We start from the raw sequence: 27,851 nt of genomic DNA on the forward strand, positions 1-27,851 counted from the left end.
TTCATACACGGAGGTTCATCTTACTCAGTTCTGCAGGGCCTATAAAATGGAGCTCTTCCACCCGGCATTTGGTTGAGGCCGGGCTGCCAGGAACATTGAAGGACCCCCTCCCCTTCCCCAAAACACTCTCTCCTTTACCATCTAGGGGCTCATGGGAACTCTAGTCCAAGGTACCCGGATGGCCACAGTTTGGCCGCCCCTGGACTAGAGGAAAGGGTTTTCCTCTAGTCCAGACTCTCGCTCACACTGTGGAGGAACATCAGTTCCTATGGCTGTGCCGTGGACGATAACATCAAAAGATGACAACTCTGCCATTTGACTCACCAGCTTGCCCGACACCGGCACCATAACCTGCAGGGACAATGGGGGAAAAAAAACAATATTTGGTCAGCAGAGGGGCCCCTGAGCACTGGTGCCCTGCCTTGCAGTTTCCCAGTGTTGCTGCAGCTTGTTGCAGTTTCCCCCACCTGTTCTGGCTCCAACCCTCACCTTCCTTGCCTTGTGATGCCAGGCAAGTGACGGGGAGCCGAAGACGGGATGCAAAGAGGCTGCCCTCTCAGGAAGCATCAGGAAACTAAAAGGTATGTGCTTGGTGTCCAGACGGTCAGTGTGGGAGAAGGGCAATCAGTTCTCTGAATATTTCAGACCATGCACGCTAATTCCCCTATATCTTTTCCCCCGTACATCAATAGGGTGCCTGAAGTACAGAGCTCAGTTGGCTTAATGGCCATTCCTTCTTCTCCGAGAATCTGGGGAGATGCTAAGCTGGTGAGGAAAAGCTAAGAGCTTTAGCAGCACCCTCAGCCGGACCCCAGTCCCCAAGATCCTTTGAGGAAAGCTGTGAGAGTTAAAATGGAGTCAAACTATAGCCATGGAGATGCTAGGAGAATCGATTGTTCAGCCACCACCCGAACCGGCAAAACTCAAACCAAATGTACACAAAGGTGGGAAAGTCACCAAAAACGGGTCTTTAGGGGACATATCCTTGACTAGCTCGGTCAGCCTGGAGCACTTGAATCTCTCGGGAGAGAGGCCAATTTGAGATCTCATTCTCTGGCCGTTACACTCCACCTAAGGCTGCCAGCTTCGGACTGGGAAACAGGAAGAGACTGTGGGGTCTGAGTTCGGGGTTGGGAGAGGGGAGGGACAGAGTCCACCTCCCAAAGTGGCCGTTTCCTCCTGGTGAACTTGGAGATCACTTGCAATTAATTAATTGTATTTATTAATTTATTATTTTGACTTATATCCCGCCACTCTCCTTAGGCTCATGGCAGATCTCCCACCATCACTCGCTATTAAGGTTTTAGCAATATATTACATTTATGTTACTGATCAATTTTATTTTGTTGTGCACGTTTTACGACGGTTGGAGGCTGTCCTGGGCCGACAGGCAGGGCCGGTATAAATGATGAAATAACAAATGAAATAAAAAATGAATCATCTACAGGTTGGCAACTCCACCCCCACCCCTTACTGGAAAACCCAATTTGACATTACCTGGCTTGGGCGGTTTGCCACCTGGATACCGTAGCCCTGTGCAACCAAAGAAGAGAAAGTTATTGTCCCGTCTAGGTAGGAAAACAGCCTGCCTGTCAGAGCTGTGGGCACTCAGCGGAGATGCAGTGGGGAAGAGGCTGCTCTTCTGGCATGGGAAATTCCACAAGGTTTGGGGCGGAGGTGCTGGACAGATGTTGTGGGGGATCGTAGACTTCCTGCCCTCCTGGTGGAGTTTTTCAGCGTGGCTACTGAACCTGATCAACTTTGGTTTGACCTATCAGAGCAACATCTTACATTTTTCACATAACGTACGATCCCAACAGCAGAAAGTTATTTCACAGGGTGACTATTGGGGGCAGCCATGGCTAACCCCAAGCACAGCCGAAAAGCAGAAGTTAGGACCGACCTGACTACAAAGCAGCCTTCCTCAATTTTTTTTTTTTAACATTGAGAAACCCCTGAAACATTCTTCAGGCTTCGAAAAAACCCAGCAGTGGCGCGATGGATCATGCAGAATAAGGTTGGGAAGCAGAGCGGTGGACACGCCCACCGGGGGCTCCTCCCCTTCCCACCAGGCCCATCATTGGCCATTTTGGGAGGGGGAGGCGGGTCAACATGACCATAGCTGGTCATGTCACCCAAGAAACGTTTAACAAAGATGCGTCTCTACACACCGGGAGTCAGCCCTCCGGCCCCCACGCCTCCGAGTCCAACGCCCCCATAACCGGGGACTCCGTATCCTCCTCGGCCGCCAAGGCCTGTGGAAAAACAGGCTCCGTCAGAAAACCACGCCTCGGGGCCGTGGCCGGAGGCCATTCCAAACCGTGTCGCAGCTGAATGCGGAGACTGAGCAGAGGGGTTGGGTGACCATGGATGACTTCCCTTGCATTGGGCAGAATCCCTGCCATTGTACGGGTGCCCTGGCCCTGCTGCACAACAGGCAGAGGGGTTTTCAAATCAATTATCCCTGATGCTAAGGTTGCCAGGTGCCCTACGGCCAATCTGGAGAGCTGAGCTTGATTCCTTGCTCCTCCTCATGCTGCCTCCTGGGTGGCCTTGGGGTAGTCACAGTCCTGTTGCAACTGTTCTCACAGAGCAGTTCCGTCAGAGTTCCCCCCACCTCCCTCACAGGGTGTCCGTTGCGGGGAGAGGAAAGGGGAAAGTATTTGCAAGCCACTTTCGGGACTCCTTCAGATAGTGAAAAGCGGGATACAAAACCCCCGTTCATTTGTAAAACACTACAAAAAAAGCAACCTTGCTCAGAGCGCATTCCTTTTCTGTCCTGTTTTACTGGCCAACGTACCCACGTGAAAGGTTATTTTGATACAGCTGGGAAGGGAAGGCGATTGGCAGCTGCTTTGAGACTCCTCTGAGTAGTGAAAAGCAGGGTTTAAAAACCAACGAAAAACCACCCTGAGCCATGTGGGAGGGCAGTATAAAAAATTCAAATAAACTAACAAACAAACTCTTATTTTGAATCAGGGCAGCTGACGGCCTGAGTGGGACTGGGCAGCCTTATATTTCTGATTGTTCTGAAGTGTGCATGGGGGGGGGAGGTTACCCCAGTAGACAGCTGAGCCAACATCTGGTAACCTGCCCCCCCCTTCAGCAGGAAAGTTGGAGACGGGCCGTGGTTCTGTGGCAGGGCGTCTGCTAGGCGGACAGAGGGTCCCAAGTCCAATCCCCAGCATCTCCAGCTAAAAGACCAGGCAGTAGGTGATGGGAAAGACCTCTCTCACCCTGTGACCCTGGAGGGCTGCTGCCAGTTTGAGTAGGCAATGCTGACTTTGATGGACCAAGGGTCCAATTCAGTAGGAGGCAGCTTCACGTGAGTGTCGTGTGAGCGAGCCATCCTGCACCACAGCCAAGGGCTGCCCTGGGAGCTCTGTCTCTGCCCTACGGACTGAATGCTCTGCCTGCAACAGAAGCTCCCCCCCCCCCAATCACCCAGGATGCCTTGCAATTGTTGTCCCTCCAAAACACCCCCCTTCTGTATCCCCTGACATACCTGGTACGCCTACTCCACCTAGTCCAGCCCCTTGAGCACCTGTTAGGGACGGAACAACACAGTCAGAAGCGTGAATTCATTCTTCATTGTACTTGAGTTAATTCAACACCCATCTCAGCTTCTGATGGGGATATAAAGACCCAGAGATTTTGATTCCTGCTCAGGTCTGATGAAAGGAGCTCTGACCCTGGAGAGCTCATTCCCTGAAACTCAGGTTGGCCTCTCAGGTGCCCTTGGGCTCGAATCTACCTTTTCTACTGCAGACCGATATGGTTCCCCTACAAAATTATTTTTCACTGATGCCAATCCAGGGTACCTGTCCATGGACCTGCGTTCTAATCCTATCTCCCTTTCTGCTCTAGGGACGGGCAGTCAGGCAAGCAGGACAGTCAAATCAGCTCAGGGTTGTTTCAACCTGGGGTTGTTTCACTGGGGCTGGGAGAGGAGAATGTCCTGCCTAACTGGGACCAGCCGGCATGGTTTAGCGGTTAAAAGCGGAAGCCACTAATCTGGATAGCTGGATCTGATTCTATGCTCCTTTGCATGTAGTCAGCGCGTCACAGGTCTCTCTGGGCTCTTCTCACAGAGCCCCGCCTACCTCACAGGATGTGTGTGGTGGGGAGTGGAAGGGAAAGTGTTTGTAGGCTGCTTTGGGACCCCTGCTTTAGTGGGGGTCTAAAAACCCAGCTCTTCTTATGCCCAAGGGGTGTGTACAGTGTCATCTTGGTCTTGGCTTGCTTAGTGACTGGACCTTAAATTATCTCGGTAGCCTCGTAGTTTCCTATGCTCTGCTGCCTCCATCCTGCTTTTAGAACTGAACATACGTACCGTATTTCGGGGGCTTGCCTCCAGGCTGTACTCCAATTTGTGGGATCCCTGCAAGAAATGGGAAGAAATAACTCCTGTCAGAAGACCTGAGGCTTAGAGAGTGCCTTCGGGCTTGCCCCCATGGTCAGACATTTTGATTCATGGCTTCCAAATCATCAAAGATTTGCAAGCGAAGAGGATCTGAGCACCAAGATGTATTTATTTAAAACATTTCAATGAACAGGCCCCTCTACAAAGCTCAGGAGCCCAAAGGTGAGCTGCAAAAAAAAAAAAGAATCATTACAAATATTTATTAAACTAAGTGCACCAATAATATATTAAAAACAAAGTAAAAACAACACATATCTAACTGCACATGACAGAATAGGCCAAATGCGTTTTGACCCACTGGGATCTCCCGCAGTGGTCAAATTACTGTGTGAAGTGCTCTTTTGTATAAGATCAAAAGCTAAAGGCTTGCTCGGTGGCAAAGAAAAATCCTGAAAAAATAAATGTTTAAGACATGTTAGAAGGAACATATATTTTTAAGGGGATGTCTAATTTGATATATTTTTTATAAGCTGCCAACAAAATGGAGGGGGGGGAGCCACATTGCAATTTTAAACTCTGAAGCAACCATCAAATGCAAAACTGTTAGTAGCAACCACTTCAAGCAAACTTCCTGTAAGAGGGGGGGGGGGAATCAACTTGGCAGTTTTTTCAGTCATCAGCAGGATTAAAAAGTCTATGAGAAATCAGAACCAGGCTCCTGAGAAAACAGGGCAGAGCAGGCTTCTTCAGGTAGGAGTCGCTACAGAAAAGACCCTGCTCTTCAGACAGTGTTGTGGGGACCTGGATCTAGAAGGAAGATCTTTGTCACCCATGGGTAGGAGACAGCCAAAGAATCAGTTACCTGCACCAGGTAGGACTCCCGTGCCGGGTATGCCTCCTCCGCCGGGTACGCCTCCCACACCTGCAGAAAGATTGAAAGTTTTAGAGGTTCTCTGATGCAGAAGCCCAGCTACTAGCGATCTTATTCTTCTGGGAAGGACGTGACCCTCGTCAACTGCCCCCAGCTCAATTAAACACTCCCAGGACCACATGGAAGAGCAAAGCTCTCATCCTATCCTTGGCTCTTTGTCCCTTCCTGTTGTCTCCAACCCTGTAAAGAGTTTGGCTGACTTCACTTGCATTAAAGGGCATCTTTATTCTAAGGCTTTTTGCTGGAGACCTGCACAGAAACCTCCCTTGCGCACTCACCCAAGAGAAGCAGCTGTGTATTGCAGAGGGTTAGAACAAGAAGAGGGACACCCCCACCCCCAGGAAAAGTTGGGGGACAAAGGGAGGCGAGGCTCACCGTATTTTGCTGCTTTAGCTGCCGCCGCCGCCGCTCCAGGCCCTAAAACGGGAATGAAAAAACACATTATGGCAGATTATACCGGGGGTCCCCAATGTGGTGCTGGGGGGGGGGGGGAGGGCATGATGCTTGGTGCCTACCAAATGTTTTTAGAATGTGGGCGTGGCCAGGTTGGGCTTTTGCTCAGCAAGGCTTCTGATTGGCCCCGGGAGATTTGATTGACTGCACACATTTTTAAAAGCATCCCTTTAGCACCAGCTACCGCCCCATTAGAGCCTCTTGTGGCGCAGAGTGGTAAGGCAGCCGTCTGAAAGCTTTGCCCATGAGGCTGGGAGTTCAATCCCAGCAGCCGGCTCAAGGTTGACTCAGCCTTCCATCCTTCCGAGGTCGGTAAAATGAGTACCCAGCTTGCTGGGGGGTAAACGGTAATGACTGGGGAAGGCACTGGCAAACCACCCTGAATTGAGTCTGCCATGAAAACGCTAGAGGGCGTCACCCCAAGGGTCAGACATGACTCGGTGCTTGCACAGGGGATACCTTTACCTTTACCTTACCGCCCCATTAAAAGGCCCTTCACTGTGTGATTGCAGGTCAGCTGCAGAAGCCAATTTATGGCCGGCCTGACCTCCTGGGGCAGCCATTTTGTGACTGTGCCCACTATGCTCTGTGAGAATCCCTGAAAGCTGGGGGACCTCTGCCTTAGACCAATGGTTCTTTCACTGATGCCTTTGGGAGCTCATGAGTGGAACACAAACATGACAGCCTGCCTCCCTCCTGACACCTGGTCCTTGCAGATACACTGCCTCTGAAGATGGAAGTTCTGTACTTTCCAAGTAGGGAACTAACAGCAGTCTTTAACTCATCCATCTTTAATCAGTGAGGGATGCAAATTAAGGGTGCACATTCATTTTTGAGGCCATTTCATTGCCAATGCCGTCCCGTAACAGAGGACAAGATGTTGGGACAGTGTAAAACTTTGGGCACCCTGATCTGAAATACTTCTTTCCTCTCCTCCTGCTGCTTTTTTGGGGGGTGGGTGGGGGGGGGAGGTTGTTTATGTACAGATCATCCCATTTGATGAAGTGTTCTTGGGAACACAGAGGTTTCCCACTGCTTGGAGATATTTCGGCTGGTCCCAATAAAAAGTATGACACGGCTGTTTTTTTCCCCAATGGAAAAAATCTTATTAATTGTGCCTGACCTTTGAGCTTTTGTCTCATTCCAATAACACACAGCAGATTTTGTTTACCAGGGCTGCAGTCCTAACAGAATCATATCCAGCGTCAACAGACATAGAAGAGGGCAACTCCGACGAGGACTACATTGCCAAAAATAGGTAGTAGCTTCAGTATCACCCCAAGGCATTTAACTGCAGGGGCCGGTGGGCCAGGGGGTCTTTCTTTTCAGAGAAGCTTCTCCTCCTTTCCTGATTGTTTTCATTCAAGAGCTCCACCTCCAAGAATCCTCCATCTGCGGGTAGCCGTGGATAAACAAACATGCTGCATTCCGTTCCTTTGTTGTCATCGAATTCCCCCTGAATTCTGGTTTCATTAGGAAAATGTCTCATGTTAAGTCCAGAATTAGAAGAAGAGTTGGCTTTTACACCACGGGTTTTCTCTGAGGAGTCTCAAAGTGGCTTACGAATGCCTTTTCTTCCTCTCCCCCCACAACAGACACTTTGTGTGGCAGGTGGGTCTGAGAGAGTTCTGGGAGAGCTGTGACTGGGCCAAAGTCATCCAGCAGGCTTCATGTGGAGGAGTAGGGAGTCATAGAGGGGTTTCCAGTTTAAAATCCACTGCTCTTAGCCACTACATTACCCTGGCTTAGACCACACACAGTCACAGCTAGCTCATCAGATCTCCACTCCCCTACACAGAAACAAGTGAGAGCTAGCATGATGGAATGAATAATAATAATAATAATAATAATAATAATAATAATAATAATAATAATAATAATAATAATAATGAGTGACAGCCTCTATTTATTTTTGGAAGCTGGGCTTGATCCCCCACTCCTCCACATGCTGTCAGATTGAGCTAGTTACAGTCTTCCTAGAGCAGTTCTTCCAGAGCAGTTCTCTTAGAGCTCTCTCAGCCCCACCTTCCTCTGTTGTGGGGAAAGGAAAGGACGGGTGCTTCTAAGCCCCTTTGGGTAGTGAAAAGCCAGGTTAAAAAATCCCAGACCTGCATTTGTAAAACACTACAAAAAAATAAAAAATAAAAAAGCAGTCATGCTCCCATTGTATGCACAGATGTATTCAGATTCCTTTTCTGTCATGTTTTACTGCTAACCTCCTATTCCGCCGACTCCTCCAAGGCCAGGTGCCAGACCACCTGTTCCTCCACCAATGGGTGCTAGGCCGCCAGCCCCTCCGACGCCGGGTGCAATTCCACCAGCCCCACCGACACCGGGTGTCAAACCTCTTAAGATAGATCCTGTTTAGTTAAAGCACACTGTTAACAAGAATAACAACAAAAACAACTTAGCATCTACAGTGACACAAGGTCAGCATCGGAAAGCCCTTTTAGTATGGTAATACAGGAGTCAAAACGTGCCCCCAAAGAATGTTGCCCTAAAACAGGCTTTCTCAACTAGGGTTTTAGGAAACCCTGGGGTTTCTTGACAGCCCTGGAAGGGTTTCCCGGATGGGTGGCCGTTAACTGATTCTGTACACGTTTGTAAAATGTGCTAAACATTTATCGGGCAATATGAAAAGGGGGGCGAGACTCACCATATTTTGCTGCTTTAGCTGCCGCCGCTGCTGCTCCTGGCCCTACAATGGGAATGAAAGAACACATTATGGCAGATTAGACTGGGGGTCCCCAATGTGGTGCTGGGGGGGGGGGAGGGCACGATGCTTGGTGCCCACCAAGTGTTTTTAGATTGTGGGCAGGGCCAGGTTGGGCTTTTCCTCAGCAAGGCTTCTGATTGGCCCCTGGAGATTTGATTGGCTGTGCAGATTTTTAAAATAATAATAATAATATTAACAATAATAGTATTATAATTAACAATGACAGCCTCTAGTCTGGAAAACTGGTTTTGAACCCCCACTCCTCTACATGCAGACAGCCTGAGCTAGTTACAGACTTCTTAGAGCTGTTCTTGCGGAGCAGTTCTCGTAGAGCTCTCTCAGCCCCCACCTTCCTCTGTTGTGGGGAGAGGAAGGGACAGGTGTTTGTAAGCCCCTTTGGGTAGTGAAAAGCGGGGTAAAAAAATCCCAGGTCGTCTTCCTCTCTTAATGATGCCCAGGCCTGCATTTGTAAAACACTACAAAAAAAAAAAAGCAAAAAAAAAAAGCAGTCTTGCTCCCATTGTATGCACAGATGCATTCAGATTCCTTTTTTGTTATGTTTTACTTGAAAGAAAGGGATGCCACATGTAACAAGATCTGCAACTACAGAACACATGCAGGGCTGCTAACCTCCAGCTCCACCGACTCCGCCGAGGCCACCTATGCCTCCAATGCCGGGTGCAATTCCGCCAGCCCCTCCGACGCCGGGTGCAATTCCGCCAGCCCCTCCGACGCCGGGTGCAATTCCGCCAGCCCCTCCGACGCCGGGTGTCAAACCTCTTAAGATAGATCCTGTTTAGTTAAAGCACACTGTTAACAAGAATAACAACAAAAACAACTCAGCATCTACAGTGACACAAGGTCAGCATCGGAAAGCCCTTTTAGTATGGTTATACTGGAGTCAAAACGTGCCCCCAAAGAATGTTGCCCTAAAACAGGCTTTCTCAGCCAGGGTTTTAGGAAACCCTGGGGTTTCTTGACAGCCCTGGAAGGGATTCCCAGATGGGTGGCAGTGAACTGATTCTGTACACGTTTTTTAAATGTGCTAAACATTTATCGGGCGATATGACCATATATGGTCATGTTGACCTGACCTCCCCCTCCCGAAATGGCCAATGATGGGCCTGGAGGGGGTGGGAAGGGGAGGAGTCCCAGCTGGGCGTGTCCACAGCTCTGCTTCCCAACTGTATCCTGCATCATTGTTCTACTCCTGGGGCTTCCCATGGCCCAAGGAATGTTCCAGCAGCTTCTCCATGGTAAAAAAAAGTTGAAAAGGCTGATCTAAGGCCTCCAGAGAAGTATAAGGATACCCCCCCCCCAAAAAAAGCCGAATGCTCTTAAATAAATAAATAATTCCGCAATGACTGTTTTCAAGACGGTTGGAAAGTGTTAATTGTATGGAAATCTATTCATTTTGCATGTTTTGTATACGGTTGGAAGCGGCCCCAAGCTAGTAACGGCTGAGAGGGACGGGGCACAAATCGAAAAAGAAAGATCGTGAATGTATTTTGTCCTACTCAAAAGCATGATTTCTGCCTTTGTTTACTCCGTATAGCAGTGGGCCCTTCTGCACTTTCCCCCCCTTATATTGTACTTTTCTATGCTATTAAAGGCCTGTGGTTGTTGCTGCTAGTACGGCTGAGAGGACGGGGCACAAGTAGAAAAATAAATAAGTATAAACCCCCCCCCCTCCTCCTTTCTTTTGAGGTCTCCTCACGGGCCTGGCTTCCCAGTGGTTTGTGAAAGGGAAAGGGTAGTGTGAGCAACATGCGTTGTTCTTTTATTTCTTTTAGCCCGAAATTGCGGCCGCCGGCTACATGAGGACCAGTGAGCTAACAGAAATGGCTACGGGGAATCTGCTGGGCTCCTGGGCATCCCTTTTCAAATTGTTTTTTCTCCCCATGGAATTGCTACCAACTCCAGGTTGGGAAAATCCTGGAGGTGTGTGGGTGTAGCCTTGGCGCGGTGGGGCTTGGGGAGGGAAAGGAACTCCGGAGGGTATAATGCTGCAGAAGCAGCCATTTCCTTCAGGGGGAAGGGGCGACAGTGGTCATACCGGGAGATCTCCAGGCCCCAGATGGAAACTGGCAACCCTAATCCCTAGGCTGGATGGGGCACCTGTGCAGCGAGCCTCTTACTTACCGTATTTAGCTGCCTTGGCGGCTGATTTCGCTGCTCCAGGACCTCCTGGTAGTAAGGCAGAGAATAAGAAGAAAGGACACTTGAAATCACCTAATTCCGTCATGTGTCCCCCCCCCCACACACACACAACCCATCCCAGCCTCATCTCTACTGGCCAGAGACAAATGTCTACGGCATGTCTAAAATCATAGAATCCTAGAGTTGGAAGGAGCCTGAAACAACAACAATAACAACGACAACGACAACGACAACGACAACGACAACGACAACGACAACGACAACGACAACGACGACGACGACAACGACAACGACAACAATTTAATTTATTACCCGCCACTCTCAAGTAGGCTTGTGGTGTGGACAAATGTCCAGTTAAAACCCCTATTAAATGCCTATTAAAATGGACAAAAATACAAATACAATAGACCAACAACCTAACAACATGGCGGAAATCCCCCCTCCTACCCCCAACCCCTACCCCTACCTCTAATGGGAGGAGGCAGGAGAGGTGGAAGTAATCAGGTTGCAGCTGAACACCAGAGTTGTTTTTTATATCCTGCTTTTTACTACACAAAAGAGTCTCAAAGGGACTTACAAACACCTTCCCTTCCTCTTCCCTCTGTCAGGTAAGTGGGTCTGAGAGAGCCCTGACAGGGCTCTGTGAGAACAGCTCTATCCAAACTGTGACTAGCCCAAGGCCACCTAGCTGGCTGCATGTGGAGGAGCGGGGAAGCAAACCTCACTCTCTGGATTAGAAGCCGCTGCCCTTAACTACTACACCGAGTACAGAAATCAATTGTAAGCTGCTTCGAGACTCCTTCGAGTAGTGAAAAACAGGGTATAAAAACCAACTCTTCTTCTCCGTTCTCTGTAAAGCACCTTCACTACCTGTTCTGGTTGCTGTCATCTGATGACATACCTCCAGTTCCAAGAGCACCAGGTGCCACTCTGCCAAGACCGCCAGGTGCCACACCGCCAGTTCCATAGCCAGGTGCTACTCCAGTCCCTGAGGCAAATGTAGATATTTAAAATACTGATGAATCACCTTTCTTCAACCAGTTTCAGGATGCTAGCCATGTTGGTCTACAACAGGACGGCTAGATTTAAATCTAGACGCATCTAGATGTATCCATGTGTCCCCTGTGATGTTGTATGTAAACCGTCCTGAGCCAGATGGAAGGGCGGTATAGAAATCAAATCAAATCAATAAATAAATACATACATAAATACATAAAATCTTAGAGACCAAAAAGAGTCTAATGAAGGGAACTTTGACTCTCGAAAGCTCATGCCTCCCAAATTTCGGTGGTCTCTAAAGAGCTAGCAGACTTGAACCTAGCTCTTTCTTCAACCAGTGGACCTAAGACCCAAACATGAGGTCAAATCAGGATGGCACACAGTAACTTATCTAACACCTTTCTAGATTGTCACAGTAAAAGGGACAGAGATTGGGACAACCAGAAGGCTCGGTTGTATTTTCTTCCTTTTGAGGGCAGGAAGATCAAGACTGACCCCAAACAGGAGAAAGACTACCAAAGAGGAGATTATAAAGACTCAGGAAGAAACTCGACTTTTGGTCATGATGGATTGAACCTTTACATCAGGATTACATCTTGAGCATGAGTCGAAGGACCACAATCAGAAGTTCCATCTTTAGAACTAAGATTATGATGGATTTCAATTTCGAATCATCAGCCTATCTTTGTCAAGCATTGTCTAGGATAAGAATAGTGTTAAGTGTTTAGAGGACAGCATGGTATCAACCTTTTCTTTACATTCTTGCTCAGACCGATGCTTGTACAAGTCACGTGTACTCTTTTTATTACTGTTTATGAAACTTGTATTTTAAATGGTCAGAGTCGGATTTCTGCAAAGACACATTTCCTATTAGTCTTCAAGGCTTTTCCAAGCTCCCAGAACTTGAGGGAACGGGGCCTGAAAATCCATTCCATCACAGGTATGATTTGTTTTCAAAGTTTGGGCGCTCGGGTTTTATTGTGAATAGCCTCAAGCAGGTCTTGAGAGGCGGCATACAAATTTTCTAAAAAAATTATTAAAAATGGTCAAATGGAACATGCACACAGAAGTGTGATTCCATTCCTGCTCTTTGGAATCCCATGGGTCTTCCCCTGGCCGGCCTTAAATCAATGGAACAAGAGCATCAGTTACTCTAAACTAGGGGAAGTCAACCTGTGGTCCTCCAGATGTTCATGGACTACAATTCCCATGAGCCCCTGCCAGCAAACGCTGGCAGGGGTTCATGGGAATTGTAGTCCATGAACATCTGGAGGACCACAGGTTGACTACCCCTGCTCTAAACCAGTGGTTATCAAACTGGGGGTTGAGACCCCTTTGGGGCTTGAATGACCCTTTCATAGGTGTCGCAGCAGGGTAAGCAACTTGGCCATGGGGGGGGGGGATGGACATCACTGTTGCTTCTCCCCTTAAGGCGCCCGCCAATTTATATACAATTTATAATCAATTTATATACAATCATGAACAATCGATCTTCATGCCTTAGGTCAGTTACGGTTTAATTTCTGTGAAAGAACCCTTGCATAGTTTTATAGTTGGGGGTCACCACAACATGAGGAACTGTATTAAAGGGTCACGGCATTAGGAAGGTTGGGAACCATTAAGTCTCATCTGATTTATTTGAGTGACAAGACTACCCACAACAGTCTTGCGAGTGACAGAAAAACAGGCCACTCAGCTCACCATATGCTGCTGCTTTCGCCGCTGCCTTTGCTGCTGCTACTGATCCTGGACCACCACCTACAGGCAGATACAAAAGATGTGACCAAGAAGCAGGGCGGAATTTGTCCAGGTCAGGGATGCATCTTGTTATCTTAACTCACCACCTGGTACTACACCTGGAAAGATTCCAACACCCTGGACACCACCGACACCTGGAACCTGGCCTGGAGCAGAAAATGTGAAATTGAAGGGCAAGTTTGTTCTAAATGGCTTGGCTCAGATCTTTTGTAATTTAATTTTTACGTTTTGCAACAACTCCCCAAATAGAAAAGCCATAACAGCAATGGTGGCAAGTCTAGAAAACATCAAGTAAAAACTTACAAATTACCTCAAAAATATGTCCAGGCACAGTTGTTAGGGAGGCTGTGAGGTCCTCAAGCCACCAAAGTAGTGGACGAGGCCATTTACCTTTTCGGTGATGTAGTACAAGTATTTTGGATAGTGTAACAGCCCATTTTCATGGCCTGTCAGTTAGCTTCCAGGACACAGGCAAATCGTTTAAAAGTACATAAAAAGCATCCACAAAGACCCATGAATATTCTAATTCAAAAATGATATAAGTAAGGACTTGTTTTCAAACAAACCAAATGACTTGACCGGTCCGAGGAATACACTTAAGTTATTATGGAACCTTATTTAGTTCTTTAATTAAAAGGGGCTGTATATCATTTGTATATATACACTCAATATATTGTAGCTTGATGTCCATGGAAACCACAAGGATAGGGCCAGATCCCATAGATTCAGATTCAGAAAACCTTTGTTGGCTTAAACCTGGTCCGGAAGCTAACCAGCAACCATCGCTTTGGACTGCCTGAAGCAGGCAGCAGGTTAATTCTCGAAACAAATAAAATAGGTCACACGGAATATGTGCCTAGAACATCGATTCTGCCTCTGCCCCTTGGAGCCCTACAAATCTCTTTCTGGCTGGGCTTAAAAGAAAGAAAGAGGAGAATCGGTTGCTTAAAGTTGAGCGTAGCAGTGAATTTCAAGCCAGTCCTGTCTGGTTAGCTTGCATGACAAGGCTGCCCACAACAATGCTGTGAGTGACAGATGACTTGGCCATTCGGCTCACCGTAGGCCGCTGCTTTTGCCGCTGCTTTTGCCGCCGCCGCCGCTGCTGCTGCTCCTGGCCCAGCACCTGCAAGCAGACACAAAAGACATGATCAAGAAGCAAGGCGGAAATCGTCCAGATAGGGGGACACATCTTCTTATCCTAACTCACCAGGGACAGTACCTGGAGCCACACCTGGAAAACCAGCTCCTGGAATTCCTCCACCTCCAGGCACTCCACCAGCACCTGGGATTTGACCTGGAAGAAAAGAGTTAACCTTGGAGGGCAAGCTTGGTCTGAGTGGTTTGGATAAACCTAATTTTTGAAGCATATGCAAACGGGGAAAGTCTACATGACGCATACTATCTTGCCAGGACCTGGGGATAAATTTAAACTAGAGTGGATTCTCACGGTTTGCATAAAATAGAGAAAACAAAACGTCATGGGGCAAACCCTCCAGAGAAGAGGAGACACGTATACAAGTATGCTGAAGCCTAGGGATTAGTAAATAACGGCCACTCTTAACCATTTTGGGGGGAGGGCATGGCCCTTTCAGGACCTCTACTCAGGTTCCAAGGTCCTCAGCAGTAGGGTGGCTGCTTGTGCAATGAGCTAGGCTAAAGATGGCCTAATTTAAGAGTAGGATAACTCTACTCGACAGACTCATTGCACCTGAGGAAGAGGGTGTGCACACAAAAGATCATCCCTTGAAGAAAACTTTGTCGGCCTTAAAGTCCCTCTGGACTCTAAATCTGTTCTGGACTCAACGTACCTTGCCTTATATATAAGCAAGACAGATTTCCAGAACATTTGACCCCTAGAATGCCTTCATTCAAGCACACCCAAAAGAAACAGATTACATGATGCTTTTTTCTTTCCTTCGAACTTTCCAGCAAAGGCCATTTCTGTTCTGTTACCAGGGCCCCACGTTAAACCTTTTGGGCTCCTTTTCTAACGTTTTCCAGTCTGTGGCCCCCTTTGAAGCTGCTAGGGTCCTTAAGCCAGGGACGGCTGCCCTAAGCCAGGGAGATGAATAAAGGATTGCAATTTTTCTAAAAAAATTTGTATGGAAATCCACGCAGCCATTCGGCAAGCGATAGGGAGATGGGCTTTTTGGCTCACCATAAGCTGCTGCTTTTGCTGCTGCTTTTGCTGCCGCTGCCGCCGCCGCCCCTGCACCAACACCTGCAGGCACATGCAAAAAACATGGTCAAGATGTTGGGCCGAATTCATCCAGTTAGGGGGATGCATCTCCTTATCCTAACTCACCTGGGACAGTGCCTGGCGCCACACCTGGGAGTCCACCTGGTAACGCCCCGATTCCTGGGACCCCGCCAGCCCCTGGGTAGGCGCCTGGGACCCCACCAGCCCCTGGGTAGGCGCCTGGGACCCCGCCAGCCCCTGGGTAGGCGCCTGGGACCCCGCCAGCTCCTGGGTAGGCGCCTGGGACCCCGCCAGCTCCTGGGTAGGCGCCTGGGACCCCGCCAGCTCCTGGGACAGAAGAGGAGAAATGGAAGAGCAAACTTGTTCTGAACAGGCTCAACGAAAACTTCACCTTGACCTCATCTCTTTGGCTGATCTCTCTGGGCATTTGCCAGCCAGGATAAAATACACCTGCCTGGTGATTTGCTGTTGCCATATCAACCCATTCTCATCCATCAAACCAAGCACAGCGTCTCCAAAACGCTGCTGCGGGCGGGGCAAGACGACTGTGCCAGGAGATGCAGGGCAATTATAAGTAAGTGCTCTAATTAAGCCCAAAGTGTCCACCTGCAGACAAAAGCACCTACTACGCATGGGAGTTGACTGTCCCTCTGCATGGGGTTTGACTGGATCTTTCAGTTGCTCTGGAAGCGGGCACTCGGTGAATAATTTCCACCCTAAAGAACACTCAGAACAGTGACTCCTGCAGGTGCACAGTGGCAAGGGGGCACTCTTTGCTGTTTTATTAATTATTTAAATTTACATATCGCCCCAGTGGGACAGCAAAATGTTTTGAGCCTCTTCTGAGGGATACTTCTCCATTAGGTGGGAACAGGGTATTGCAGCGGACACGAAGCTGCCGCGGAAAATAGCAGCCCCGGGTGCCCTTCCTTCCCTGCATCATCTGCTTATAGAACAGGTGCGGCATTACAGCTTCAATGTGCTCCTAGTTTTCCAGCTTACAATAGTATTTCTTGGGGCCAACTCCTACTGGGGAATCGTACAATGCAAAGATGTCCCACTGCACATTTTCTATCACTTTCACTGGGGAGAACGAAACGCAGGCTTGCAGTTTTCAGGGGCAGCCCTGTGCCTGCTCTGCAGAAACGGCTGGTTTATTTAACAGCTCCGCTTCTGTTCAGCTTTTCTTCCTCGCAGCCCCGGGCAGCACCCCTGGGTTTTTAAGACCACTTCCGGTCCAGACACAAATCAGAGCTGGTTGGCAAGGTAACCACCTTGCTTGCCTTCACAACACACCCTCCAGCTTTGGAGATTGGGGCGGGCACTGGGCACGTCCTTCCCAGACTCTCTTGCAGCCGGAGAAACAAGAAACTTGCCTTGAATTTGGGGGGGGGGGGACTGAAGCTGAATCCTCCACACAATCTAAGAGTCCTGCACAGAATTGCCCCCACCCCTCCACCCTGGCCCGCTCAGAGTCTTACCATACTTGGCTGCTTTGGCTGCTATTGCTGCAGGGCTTGCAACTCCTGAGAGGAGCAAAGAAAAGAAATGACGCAATGGGCAGGCCTCAAAGATAACCACATTACCAGTTTCAGATGCACATCAAGGCACGTCAAGTCCCGTAGCAGAGACCCACAAGGTCCGGGGAATATAATCCCCTTCCGTCACCAATTTGGGACTGAACTACATAAACCGAGACATTATCAGAGACCAAGTAGGTTATTTTCTATAATTCCACCACCCGTAAAATTATTATTAGAGAAGATTGAGTTATTAACAATATTGAGAACATCATGGATGAATATATCGGAAACAGACTATACCCGGGAATCCGTTTCGAAATTGTCTTGAACATTGGAATAAATCGTTTCGCCATCGCCAGCTTGATCCTTTTTTTCCCCCTGGTCCTCAGATGAAAGCAAGCGAGCCTGCCTCCACCTTCTCCACCCAAACTAGCTCACCTGGACGCACTCCAATACCAGGCAAGACACCTGGACCTGCCCCTGGCACGGCGCCACCACCAGGGACTCCTCCGGCACCTACCAAGAAGAAGAAAAAAATAGCCAAATGTTCAAAGAACTAGCAGACCAGCAGGGAGCTTTTGCATGCATCCATTTAAAGCCATTTAAAGTCATATTTGCTGCTGAAAAGTCCCATGGGAAGGACGGCTCAGGAACCCTCATTAATACAGGTACTGAAGGAGCCGCGTCCTTTGAACGGTGCCAATATGAGAGTCGTTTGCAAGAAACAAAAATATAAGCTCTTGGTCCTTTTTCTCCTTTCCCAGACATGGCACCTAATGAAACCTGAGTCGAAGGGGGAAAAGGCACCCCTCTTACAATCGGTAGGGCCCCCCACTATCCACTTGCTTCTGAACAAAAACAGAAGCTGTGCTGGGACAATCCTAGACCATGAGAGCTGCACACGTTCAAACAGATTTCATTCTCTTTCCCAGGACAGCTCTTGCTTCAAGGGATCCAGATGCATTGGAGAAGGGGGGGTCTGGGGCTCTAAGGTGAGGTGTGAGGGCTCCCATCTGCCTATCCCAGGCTCTCTCAACCAGGGTTTTGTGAAACCTTGGGCTTTCTTGACGGCCCTGGGAGGGTTTCCTGAAAGGGTGATTGTTAATTCATTTTTAATATATTTAAAAAATCTTGTTAAACGTTTATCGAGTGATATGACCACAGAGGGCTGCGTTGACCTGCCCCCTCCACAAATGGCCAATGATGAGCCCGGAGAGGATGGGGAGGGGCCCCGGGTGGGCGTGTCCACAGCTATGTTTCCTGCCCATGTTCTGCACGATCGTGCCACTTCCGGGATTTCTCAAACTGGGAAGAATGTCTCAATGGTAAAATAGTTGAGAAAGGTTGGCCTGGACACATACCTTTTTGGCTTGGGGCCTTTCCAGACAGCAGCCCCTTCCCTTCCCGAATCTCAGATCTCACCCTTAGTAGGCGCTCATAAAAACTGTCCAGTCCCGGAACGATACACCCCAACGCCAACGAGGACTCATAGTGACAAATACCGAGATAAAAAGGCCAAATTGACTGCTTGGCGAATGTTGCCAGTTCGGCGAATGTACAAAACATGGCAGGGAGAGGTTTGATTTGGATGGGAGAAATGCCCTTCTATAACCAGGTTATTAGATATATGAGACCACAGCCAGCAGCAGGGAGGGAGCGCTGAGGAGACGTTGTGCAATCTTCCCCTTCTCTGCCCGCCACTTCTGTCCCCCAAATCTCACCCTCCCTGCTGCTGTTCTAAAGAAGTTTGACACCGCTCTAGATCACCAGCCGCCATCTGGTTCACTTCCCCCCTCCGCTGGATTCACAGCACAAGGCCAGCCAACTCACCCCCATAAGCTGCTGCTTTAGCTTGCGCTTTAGCTGCTGCTGCCGCTGCCGGGCCCACCCCTGCAAGACAATTGGAGCGCTTCAGAGATGCTTCTATCAGGAGGGAAGATAGATGGGGAACTGGGGGAGACTGAGCAACAAAGCTGTCTGGATCCAGCTCAGTGGACTGACAGCTCGATGAGCTGGCCACCGTGGGGAAATGAAGCTGTTCGCTCTTGCCCCAGAGGGACGGACCAGAACCAATGGGATGGAATTAATTCAAAAGAAATCCCGTCTAAACATCCGGAAGAAGTTCCTGACAGTTACAGAGGTTTCTCAGTGGAACAGGCTTCCTCGGGAGGCGGTGGGTTCTCCATCTCTGGAAATGTTGAAACAGAGGCTAGATGGCCATCTGACAGAGGCTTATTCTGTGAAGGTTCAAGGGGGTGGCAGGTTACAGTGGATGAGCGATAGGGACGTGAGTGTCCTGCATAGTGCAGGGGGTTGGACTAGATGACCCATGAGGTCCCTTCCAACTCTATGATTCTATGATCCTATGAAGCCACTCTATACAGACGCTTGGTCTAGACTAGCTCAGGTTCTTACAGTTCTGTGCATGGCTACTAGCATCGGTGGTTGAACTCTCCCTTGGATCAGTGATGCTGTTTCTCTGAAGTATGTCCCTTTTCTGACTTGCAAGAACATTCAAAGATTTCCAGATGGTTACTGTAGAAGCCCAAGTGAGAGACTGGATTGGCCATCTTGGTTGTATCTATCAAGGCCAAGTTCGCATTCTGAGCTTCCCCCGCCCCCCCCCCCCCCATCAGCCATGACATTTACCTATGCCTCCTGGAAGGACACTGCCTCCAGGCCCTAATCCTCCTGGGATGGCTCCGGGCCCAGGCAGGGCACCTGCTCCAGCTCCTAAGGAAAGAGACCAGAGTCAATGGCAGGCTATCATTTTAGACAAGGCTATACTGCTTCCCGATAGCGATGCCACATGCTGACATCATCCACATCTGAGAAGTCAGTGGGCAACACTCTGGCTTTTGGGCAAAACTCTATGGTAGAAATTGCTTCATGGGAATTGTGGGCTCATGGGAATTGTAGTCCATGGACATCTGGAGGACCACAGGTTGACTACCTCTGGTCCACAGTACTTCTAAGCAAGATTTTTAATGGGCTCTTGGGCATGCCCAGTGGTTTCCCTTGGCTAGTTACTCACCGTATTTTGCTGCGGCTTTTGCGGCAGCTGCCTGGGCTCCTACGCCTGCCAGACAAAGATAAATAACGTCAGAGGTGGGGCTTCCTTGCTCAAACGTGTGACTTAGGCACGTAGCCGATTCTCGTTTCATTTAACATTTTTGTCTGCAGCTTCTGTTCTCGGCCGGTTGCTGTCAGTTTGGCTTCGATAAACAAATAACATTGAAATGTGCATACTATTTTTTTTGGGGGGGGTGGATTAGTATGAGAAAATGATGCAGGGCTAAAGATCCAGGACTTTCGCAGGTGCAAGGGAGTAGCAAGAAGGGTGATTTTATGTGTGTGCCGGTGTGTGTGTGTCTAAATGTCAGATGCACAATTCGGTGGAACCACTTCCCTACCTTTCTCTGACCTCCCTTCCAAGGAAACGTACAGATCCGGCCCTGCTTACTGGGAATCCCATTCTAAACCGGGTCTAACTCCATATTACACTGTTTCTGGGGTCCATGCCGGATCTTGTCAAACCGGACCTGCCCTGGGGATTCCACAATGAAGTTGAATTCTCAGACATGTGTGAGAGCCCTATCCTGTTCGAAACAGTGGAAACAAGGGCTGAAGTACATGTTGCGTTTCCCCAGCAGAACAAACAGCATCTCTGCTGGGCTGTCCCAAAAGGGAGTGTGTCTCATGTTCTCTCTTCTCTGTCCGTCATAGTCCTGATCCGAATCCGGCTCCCTACAGGCATGACGATTACATTGCAGCATGGAACCCTCAGCATGCATCTGCTTTGAGGAGACCTGAGGTGGATCCTGAAATGTTGTAATATGCAGCCGGGCTCTTAATGACAACCAGTGCTTTAAAAAAAACAACCCCAAAAAGATCTTCCCTGCCTACACAAATTCCCTCAAGCCCAGCTAACTCCACCAGCAAGGTCTTCCATTGTTTGCCACAGAGGTCTTTTAACAGCTATTAGTCATGCTGGACTTGCAAACTTAAATGGACTCCAGGGAATGGTAGAGGACAGGAAGGCCTGGAGGATCATTGTCCATGGGGTCGCGATGGGTCGGACACGACTTCGCACATAACAACAACAAGTCATGCTGGAGGGGAAAGCAAGAGTCGCACAGAACCTCCGCGTTCAGGAGCAGTATAGCTGGGAGCACCAGTGGCCGGAGGGAAACAGCTGGGAAAGAGTTATTCATTCCATGGCCTGATGTCCTTCTGATGTTCTGGCATCCCCCAGCATTTGGGACTCAACAGCAGATTGAGTTTGAGCACACCCAGATGCCGAATGCATGTGATTTTGTGTGCGCTGAGCAGTAGAGAAACAGTTGAGCATCAGGGATGAAGAAGGGGACCCCTTTCTCCCCCAAGGCGTTACAACTTACCAGTGCCTGTCGGGTACCCGGTTTTGCTCCCTCCACCACCTAGCACTCCGGCTCCGGTACCTGCAAACACAAAGAGAAAGCAATGACTTAGGGCTGTCTGAAGCAAATTTGAGGGGCTCTTCCTGAAGGACAGCTTTGGGGAGGGGAAGGACTTCAATGGGGTACAATAATACAGAGTCAACCTTCCTGAGTGGCCAGGGGAGCTGATCTCTCTCTTCTGGAGATCAGCTGTAATCCCAGGAGAGCCGCAGACCCCACCTGGAGGTTGGCAACCCAAGCAATCGCTCTGGAGACAGCATCCACAGAGTCCGCAAGACTTCTTTGGGCAAGGAAAAGAAATGGCCATGCCGCACCCAAGCCTGGCATCCAAAATACCCAGTTTGCTTGGCAGATCATCCTCAAATCACTTTTTAGACTGTCATGCAACTTTTGCATAACTCGCATTTTTGAACTGCACAAATGTTCTTTTGGAAGCCGTGCTGATTTTCCCCCCTGGAACTACAGACACATATATTTTCCCGGAATTGCATTTTTTTAAAAAACCCAAAACTAGGGGAAGCGTGGGTTGGATGTTGAGGGAAGCCCAACAGAGCTTTGCTAAGGCTGTGTTGAACAGCTCAGATCTGGTGGAGTGCTGTGCCGTACAGCTGGAGTCCCCAGTGGAGGCGCACAGAGAAACAGACAGCTGCCGTATAAAATTTAATCAGGTCTCAGTCCTGTTTCCCCAACCAAGGCTGGGACTGCAGTTCTAAGGAGGGGGTGAGAGTCTCTAACTGGGAAGTCTCAGGTCTGAACCGAACTGATTACAAACTGGTTCAGATGCACAGATGAGCTGACAAGCCTGACTTCCCTAGCTGGGCGGGGCCTGTTGCTCTGAAGAGAGCCAAGCAGCACTTCCAAGACTCCCCTTTCCGTTCTCTTTGACCATTCCCATCATGAGCCGTTCTGCCGAGCTACTCCCCACATTCCCCTTGCCACCGGACTCTCCCGCCTCCCGAAATCCTTCCTCAAGACTCATTGGCTGCCATTTACACCCTGCTTCGGCACCTGGCTTGCAGAGCTCTGGGGAGTTGTGGAGGGGCAGTGGGCAAGCCGTTCTGGAACTCAGGGGCCGCCTAAAAGGACCACAGGTAGGCCAAGCATAGAACTGAGAATGTTCGGATTAAATTTTTTTGCCATAGCTCCTTTCCAGCATATGGACACCCGCCCAGGCCCTGAAGGGTAGCCTCCGGTTAACAGTCCAGGGCAGTAGCATGATATCAGGATGTGCAGCCAGTCACAAAATGGTTGCCACAGTGGGCGGGGCCAGCCACAAAATGTCAGGGATCGAACTTACAACTCTGATAGTTAGCTATTGGGCATTTCAGGCAGAAGCTCTGCTTCATGGGATTTCTTTCGATCTGCACAGCCAGCCAGAAGCCCCACTGGGGAAAGGCCCCACCTGGTCCTGCCTGCTTTCAAAAACCACTGGGTGGGTATCAGGAAAGGTGGTGGGTGCAATGTCACCCACCGGCCCCACCCTGGGAACCCTGATCTGTGCAATGCCAGGGATGCATTGCCCGGCTCATTTTCATTGTCCCCCCCCCCCTCAGACTCCCACTGGGTTTCTGCTGAACTCACCGCCACCGTATGGCAACTTTCCTGTCGTGTAGGGCAGCCCATAACCACCTGGAAAGAGATTCAACATTTGAAGCTGCCTGGAAAACAAGCTATAATTTTGCCCCCCCCCTCGCCCCTGTTAGTTCCTAAAATATGCAACATGGATTCCTGGAAAATAGCCTCATAGTATCCTGGGATTTTGTGTTCTTTTATTTGTAATTTCTGTAACATTTATGAGAGCTGATTGCCTCTGAACACAGAACGTTTGGGCAAGATTTTCAAATGTCGTTGGAGAGCCCAAAGCTTTTTTTCTCTAGCAAAAAAAGCAGCCTTCCGCCCCAGGTTTTCTCTCCCCCGACCCCTTTTGCCAAATTGCCTTTACGGAACGAGTGTGTGTGTTTTTGTTTAAACTTCCCTTAACGGGGGCCTCTGGACTAGGTTTTGTGGGTGTAAAGTGCTGTCAAGGCACAGTTGTCTTAAGACAGTGGTTCTCGACCTCCCTAATGCCGCGACCCTTTAATATAGTTCCTCACGTTGTGGTGACTCCCAACCATAAAAGCAGGGGTAGTCAAACTGCAGCCCTCCAGATGTCCATGGACTACAATTCCCAGGAGCCCCCTGCCAGCGAACGCTGGCAGGGGGCTCCTGGGAATTGTAGTCCATGGACATCTGGAGGGCCGCAGTTTGACTACCCCTGCATAAAAGGATGCAAGGGTGTTGCTGACTGAGCACATCTCAGTTCCGATCGCAGAAAGGGAGCCTTCTGGTCTTGTTGCTTGCCTTTTAAAGTTCTAGCTTACCAGGGAGCTTAGGTGACTTGATGGGGTAACCCAGAGGCAGTCCCGGCTGCTGACCCCCATAGCCTCCGAATCCTAAAAGCAAACAAGGAGAGAACCATCAGTAGCCTCACAGACTCCCCACAATCACCCCCCAAAAAAACCTGCTGCCCTTGTCTACAGCCTACGATGCAAGCTGCAAGGTCTTTCTCTGGCTGTGGCGGAGCTGGAGGGGTGACTATAATAATAATAAAGAATTTTCCTAGCCCGCCTTTCTGAAAAGACTTCCAGAACTGCTTAAAGACCTGGAGCAGGGGTAGTCAAACTGCGGCCCTCCAGATGTCCATGGACTACAATTCCCATGAGCCCCTGCGTTCGCTGGCAGGGGCTCATAGGAATTGTAGTCCATGGACATCTGGAGGGCTGCAGTTTGACTACCCCTGACCTGAAGGGTCTTGATTGCACTGGGGAGAGCATTCCATCAGGCCGGTGTCAGGTCTGAAAAGGCCCTGTCTCAGGTCAGTTTTATTTCTTTGGGGTTGGGGACCCTGAGCATATTTTGGCTGTTCAATCCTAATGATCTTTTGGGGGATGTAGTGGAAGAGGCGGTCCTGCCAGAGCCAGCTTACCAGGGATTCCCGCAAAGCCTCCGCCACCTGCGCCTGAAAGGCAAAGAGAAAATTATCACAGTCCATGTACAGAGGACTAGCCTCATGACATTCCGAAACACTGAGAGCAAGGCTGCCCTACAGGAGGAGAGCGAAGGTCAACACACACCAGGAAAGGAATTTAGAAGCTAGGGAGAGGCTGAATTTTTCTGGAACCGAGAAAGCCTGTGTATTTTAGGAGCCTGATCCCCTTTGAAACCCCCATTTTTGCTGGGGGGGGGAGGGGGTATATAAACATGCTACAGATTGGACCAAAGAAACAGCAAAGAAACCAAAGAAACGGCAATGCAGCCGCGGCAAAACCAACCACCCCGTTTCCTGATGCGTTCATCTGTCGGCTGCTCCACTCCCTTTCCTGGCTGCGGGAAGAAAAGTCTCAACACTGGTTCGCAGCAAGCCAATTTTGCCGCAAAAGCACGACAATTAATCAGCGGCAAGCATTTGTCGCAGTTCTTCCGAGGGTGCCGTCCAAACCCTTTTAGGCGTGTCGGGGATAGTTTGCTAATCGGATACTGGAGAGACTCCAATGCAGGCTCAAGGACGGATCGCTATATTTTAAAAGGGCTGAAAGTAAATCGAGGGGCTTTTGCGATGGTTTTGGAGCCGGGTTGCGAGATCAGGAAGGAGACCACACCGTACTGGAAGAGAGGGCTCTGGCGGGGAGTGCTAGCTGGCAAATTTTGGGGTTGCCTCCGTTAGGAAGGGACTCCGTTTGCAGCAGTTGACAACTGATTCTGGATAGTGGGAACCACAGAGCCATAGAGTTGGAAGAGGTCATAAAAGCCATCTAGTCCAACCCCCTGCTCCAGGGAGGATCAGCCACCTTAATGCATCCTGGAGGAGTCTCTGTTCAGCTGCTCCTTGAAGACCGCCGGTGAGGGGGAGCTCAATACAGAGGATCATAGAGTTGGAAGGGGCCATCCAGGCCATCTAGTCCACCCTCCTGCTCAATGCAGGATCAGCTTAAAGCATCCAGGAGGAGTCTCTGTTCAGCTGCTTCTGGAAGACGGCCTTTGATGGGGAGCTCACCCCCTCCCTAGGCAGCCCATTCCATTGCTGAATTACTCAGACTGCGAAAAATTTCCCCCTAATCTCCAGCCAGTACCTTTCTGCCTGTAATTTAAGCCCATTATTGTGGGTCTTATCCTCTGCCGCCCACAGGAACAGTGCCTTGCCTTCCTCTGGCAGCTTTTCAAATACTTCAAGAGAGCAATTGCGTCCTTTCTCAACTTCCAGATGGAACATTCCCAAGTCTTTTTCAGACAGAACATTCCCAAGTAGTAGAAGAAGAAGAGTTGGTTCTTATATGCCGCTTTCCCCTACCCGAAGGAGGCTCAAAGCGGCTTACAGACACCCTGTGGGGTGGGTGAGGTTGAGAGAGCCCTGATATTCCTGCTCGGTCAGAACAGCTTTATCAGTGCCATGGCCAGCCCAAGGTCACCCAGCCGGCTGCATGTGGGGGAGCGCAGAATCGAACCAGGCATGCCAGATTAGAAGTCCGCACTCCTAACCACTACACCAAACTGGCTCTCGGATTTTCCTCATCATCTTGGTCACTACTGCATTTGTTCTAAAGCAGATTGTTCTAGCATGCTCCAAACTGGGTGACAAGATAGCAAGCAAGGTTCATGGTCAGGGGTGCTTTGACAGCACCAGGTGTACAGTGGGACATCTTCCAGTGCATGTGGATTTTTAGAAAAAACAGCACGAGAAACAAACCCCACCGTGAGCCTTGAGACAGCCAACGCTTCTTTCTCTTGCATGTCAAATACAAGTCAGCATCCGGAACAGGGGGAAGGAGGACACCAACCTGGGACTTTTGGCTTGACTCCGCTTCCAATCGGCACACCCGGCAACACTCCTACGCCAGGATAACGGATCCCTGCAACGCAGCGGTGAAAGGAAGTTATGGCCTGGCAATTTCCCAGCTGCTTCAGCAGGTGCCCTCCGAAATCAAATGGCTACATTAAACATCATTTGACAGGACACGTTTGAACTTTGGAGCGTTTGCTGAAATTGGAAGGTGGGCATGAAACTCTTGCTTGACTGCTGGAGGCGGGGCGATGGGACAGGCCCGGGGGCTGCTCACCTGTGCCAGGAACCACGCCACCTGGGACACCTCCCGGAATCCCGACGCCGGGGATCCCGACACCTGCCACGAAAGGAAAAAGAAGCTCTCAATTTTACGGGAGTGGAAACGGAGGACGGGCAGCCATATTGCAGCTGCTAGTCTCTGGGGGTGACGCTGGGTAGAAGCAGCATAGTGACCTGATTCAGATTGGGACCATGGCCTGGGAAGTGGGGGGGGGGCTCCTGCCTTGCCCCCAAGCCATTTTCTCAAGACAAAGAAGGTTCCTGCAGGGCCTTTACACAGAACGGCCACCTGAGAGGTGCAGCTGCTATATGGTTACCAGGCCCCACAACAAACTAGTGTAAAATACAATATGTTGCCAGGCCCTGTCGGGGTCCCACCTGTCATTCACAAACCTAGCTTGTCTTAGCTGGACTTGATGTAGCCCCTCTTACAAGGGGAGCAACTGGGGATGAGAAGATATCAAACTGGCCTCATCCAGGGCCTTTTCAGCCCTGGCCCCTTTCTGGCAGGATCAGGAGCCCTGCAGGACCTTGGACAGTTCCACGGCCTGTAAGACTGAGCCTTTCCACCAGGCTGAGGGTCAAGGTGGAAAAAGAGTGCTGAAATCCTGACATCTATTTCAAACTTCCAGTCTGAATATTTGATCCTTATCAAGAAGAAGAAGAAGAAGAAGAAGAAGAAGAAGAAGAAGAAGAAGAAGAAGAAGAAGAAGAAGAAGAAGAAGAAGAAGAAGAAGAAGAAGAAGAAGAAGAAGAAGAAGAAGAGTTGGTTCTTATATGCCGCTTTTGCCTACCCGAAGGAGGCTCAAAGCAGCTTACAGTCGCCTTCCCATTCCTCTCCCCACAACAGACACCCTGTGGGGTGGGTGAGGCTGAGAGAACCCTGATATCACTGCCCAGTCAGAACAGTTTTATCAGTGCCATGGTGAGCCCAAGGTCACCCAGCCGGCTGCATGTGGGGGAGCGCAGAATCGAACCTGGCATGCCAGATTAGAAGTCCGCACTCCTAACCACGACACCAAACTGGCTCTCCTATGAATCATAGAATCATAGAATCATAGAATCATAGAGTTAGAAGGGGCCATACAGGCTATCTAGTCCAACCCCCTGCTCAACGCAGGATCAGCCCAAAGCATCCTAAAGCAAAACGTGGAAGTCTGCATTAACGTTCCTCAAAAAAGGAGGTGCAGAAACAGATAATTGCAAACCTC

The 27,851-nt window shown here is 49.6% G+C and overlaps 1 protein-coding gene across 13 annotated transcripts in view; it reads right to left on the bottom strand.

Annotated features, from left to right (window-relative positions):
- The window catches only part of ELN (elastin), a 66,383-nt gene that overhangs the window by 3,231 nt on the left and 35,301 nt on the right, over positions 1 to 27,851 (bottom strand). For 2 of the 13 annotated variants that reach the window (XM_077311261.1, XM_077311260.1), the window contains exons 9-37: positions 26,636 to 26,698; positions 26,357 to 26,428; positions 24,508 to 24,540; positions 23,903 to 23,974; positions 23,124 to 23,171; positions 21,504 to 21,563; positions 20,138 to 20,182; positions 19,753 to 19,836; positions 18,934 to 18,993; positions 17,542 to 17,619; positions 17,062 to 17,106; positions 15,686 to 15,907; positions 15,539 to 15,601; positions 14,588 to 14,674; positions 14,438 to 14,503; positions 13,464 to 13,526; positions 13,324 to 13,380; positions 11,525 to 11,611; positions 10,606 to 10,650; positions 9,094 to 9,255; positions 8,404 to 8,445; positions 7,964 to 8,107; positions 5,670 to 5,711; positions 5,226 to 5,285; positions 4,334 to 4,381; positions 3,506 to 3,544; positions 2,172 to 2,255; positions 1,498 to 1,533; positions 325 to 351 (exon numbers count right to left, since the gene is read on the bottom strand). In XM_077311261.1, coding sequence (XP_077167376.1) covers positions 325 to 351; positions 1,498 to 1,533; positions 2,172 to 2,255; positions 3,506 to 3,544; positions 4,334 to 4,381; positions 5,226 to 5,285; positions 5,670 to 5,711; positions 7,964 to 8,107; positions 8,404 to 8,445; positions 9,094 to 9,255; positions 10,606 to 10,650; positions 11,525 to 11,611; positions 13,324 to 13,380; positions 13,464 to 13,526; positions 14,438 to 14,503; positions 14,588 to 14,674; positions 15,539 to 15,601; positions 15,686 to 15,907; positions 17,062 to 17,106; positions 17,542 to 17,619; positions 18,934 to 18,993; positions 19,753 to 19,836; positions 20,138 to 20,182; positions 21,504 to 21,563; positions 23,124 to 23,171; positions 23,903 to 23,974; positions 24,508 to 24,540; positions 26,357 to 26,428; positions 26,636 to 26,698 — 2,034 coding nt within the window. The remainder of the gene's footprint in view (positions 1 to 324; positions 352 to 1,497; positions 1,534 to 2,171; positions 2,256 to 3,505; positions 3,545 to 4,333; positions 4,382 to 5,225; positions 5,286 to 5,669; positions 5,712 to 7,963; positions 8,108 to 8,403; positions 8,446 to 9,093; positions 9,256 to 10,605; positions 10,651 to 11,524; positions 11,612 to 13,323; positions 13,381 to 13,463; positions 13,527 to 14,437; positions 14,504 to 14,587; positions 14,675 to 15,538; positions 15,602 to 15,685; positions 15,908 to 17,061; positions 17,107 to 17,541; positions 17,620 to 18,933; positions 18,994 to 19,752; positions 19,837 to 20,137; positions 20,183 to 21,503; positions 21,564 to 23,123; positions 23,172 to 23,902; positions 23,975 to 24,507; positions 24,541 to 26,356; positions 26,429 to 26,635; positions 26,699 to 27,851) is intronic. The other 11 variants (XM_077311266.1, XM_077311264.1, XM_077311262.1 and 8 more) reach the window with 11 other exon arrangements.

The sequence above is a fragment of the Paroedura picta genome, chromosome 15 (assembly GCF_049243985.1).
Source record: "Paroedura picta isolate Pp20150507F chromosome 15, Ppicta_v3.0, whole genome shotgun sequence".
Taxonomy (NCBI): domain Eukaryota; kingdom Metazoa; phylum Chordata; class Lepidosauria; order Squamata; family Gekkonidae; genus Paroedura; species Paroedura picta.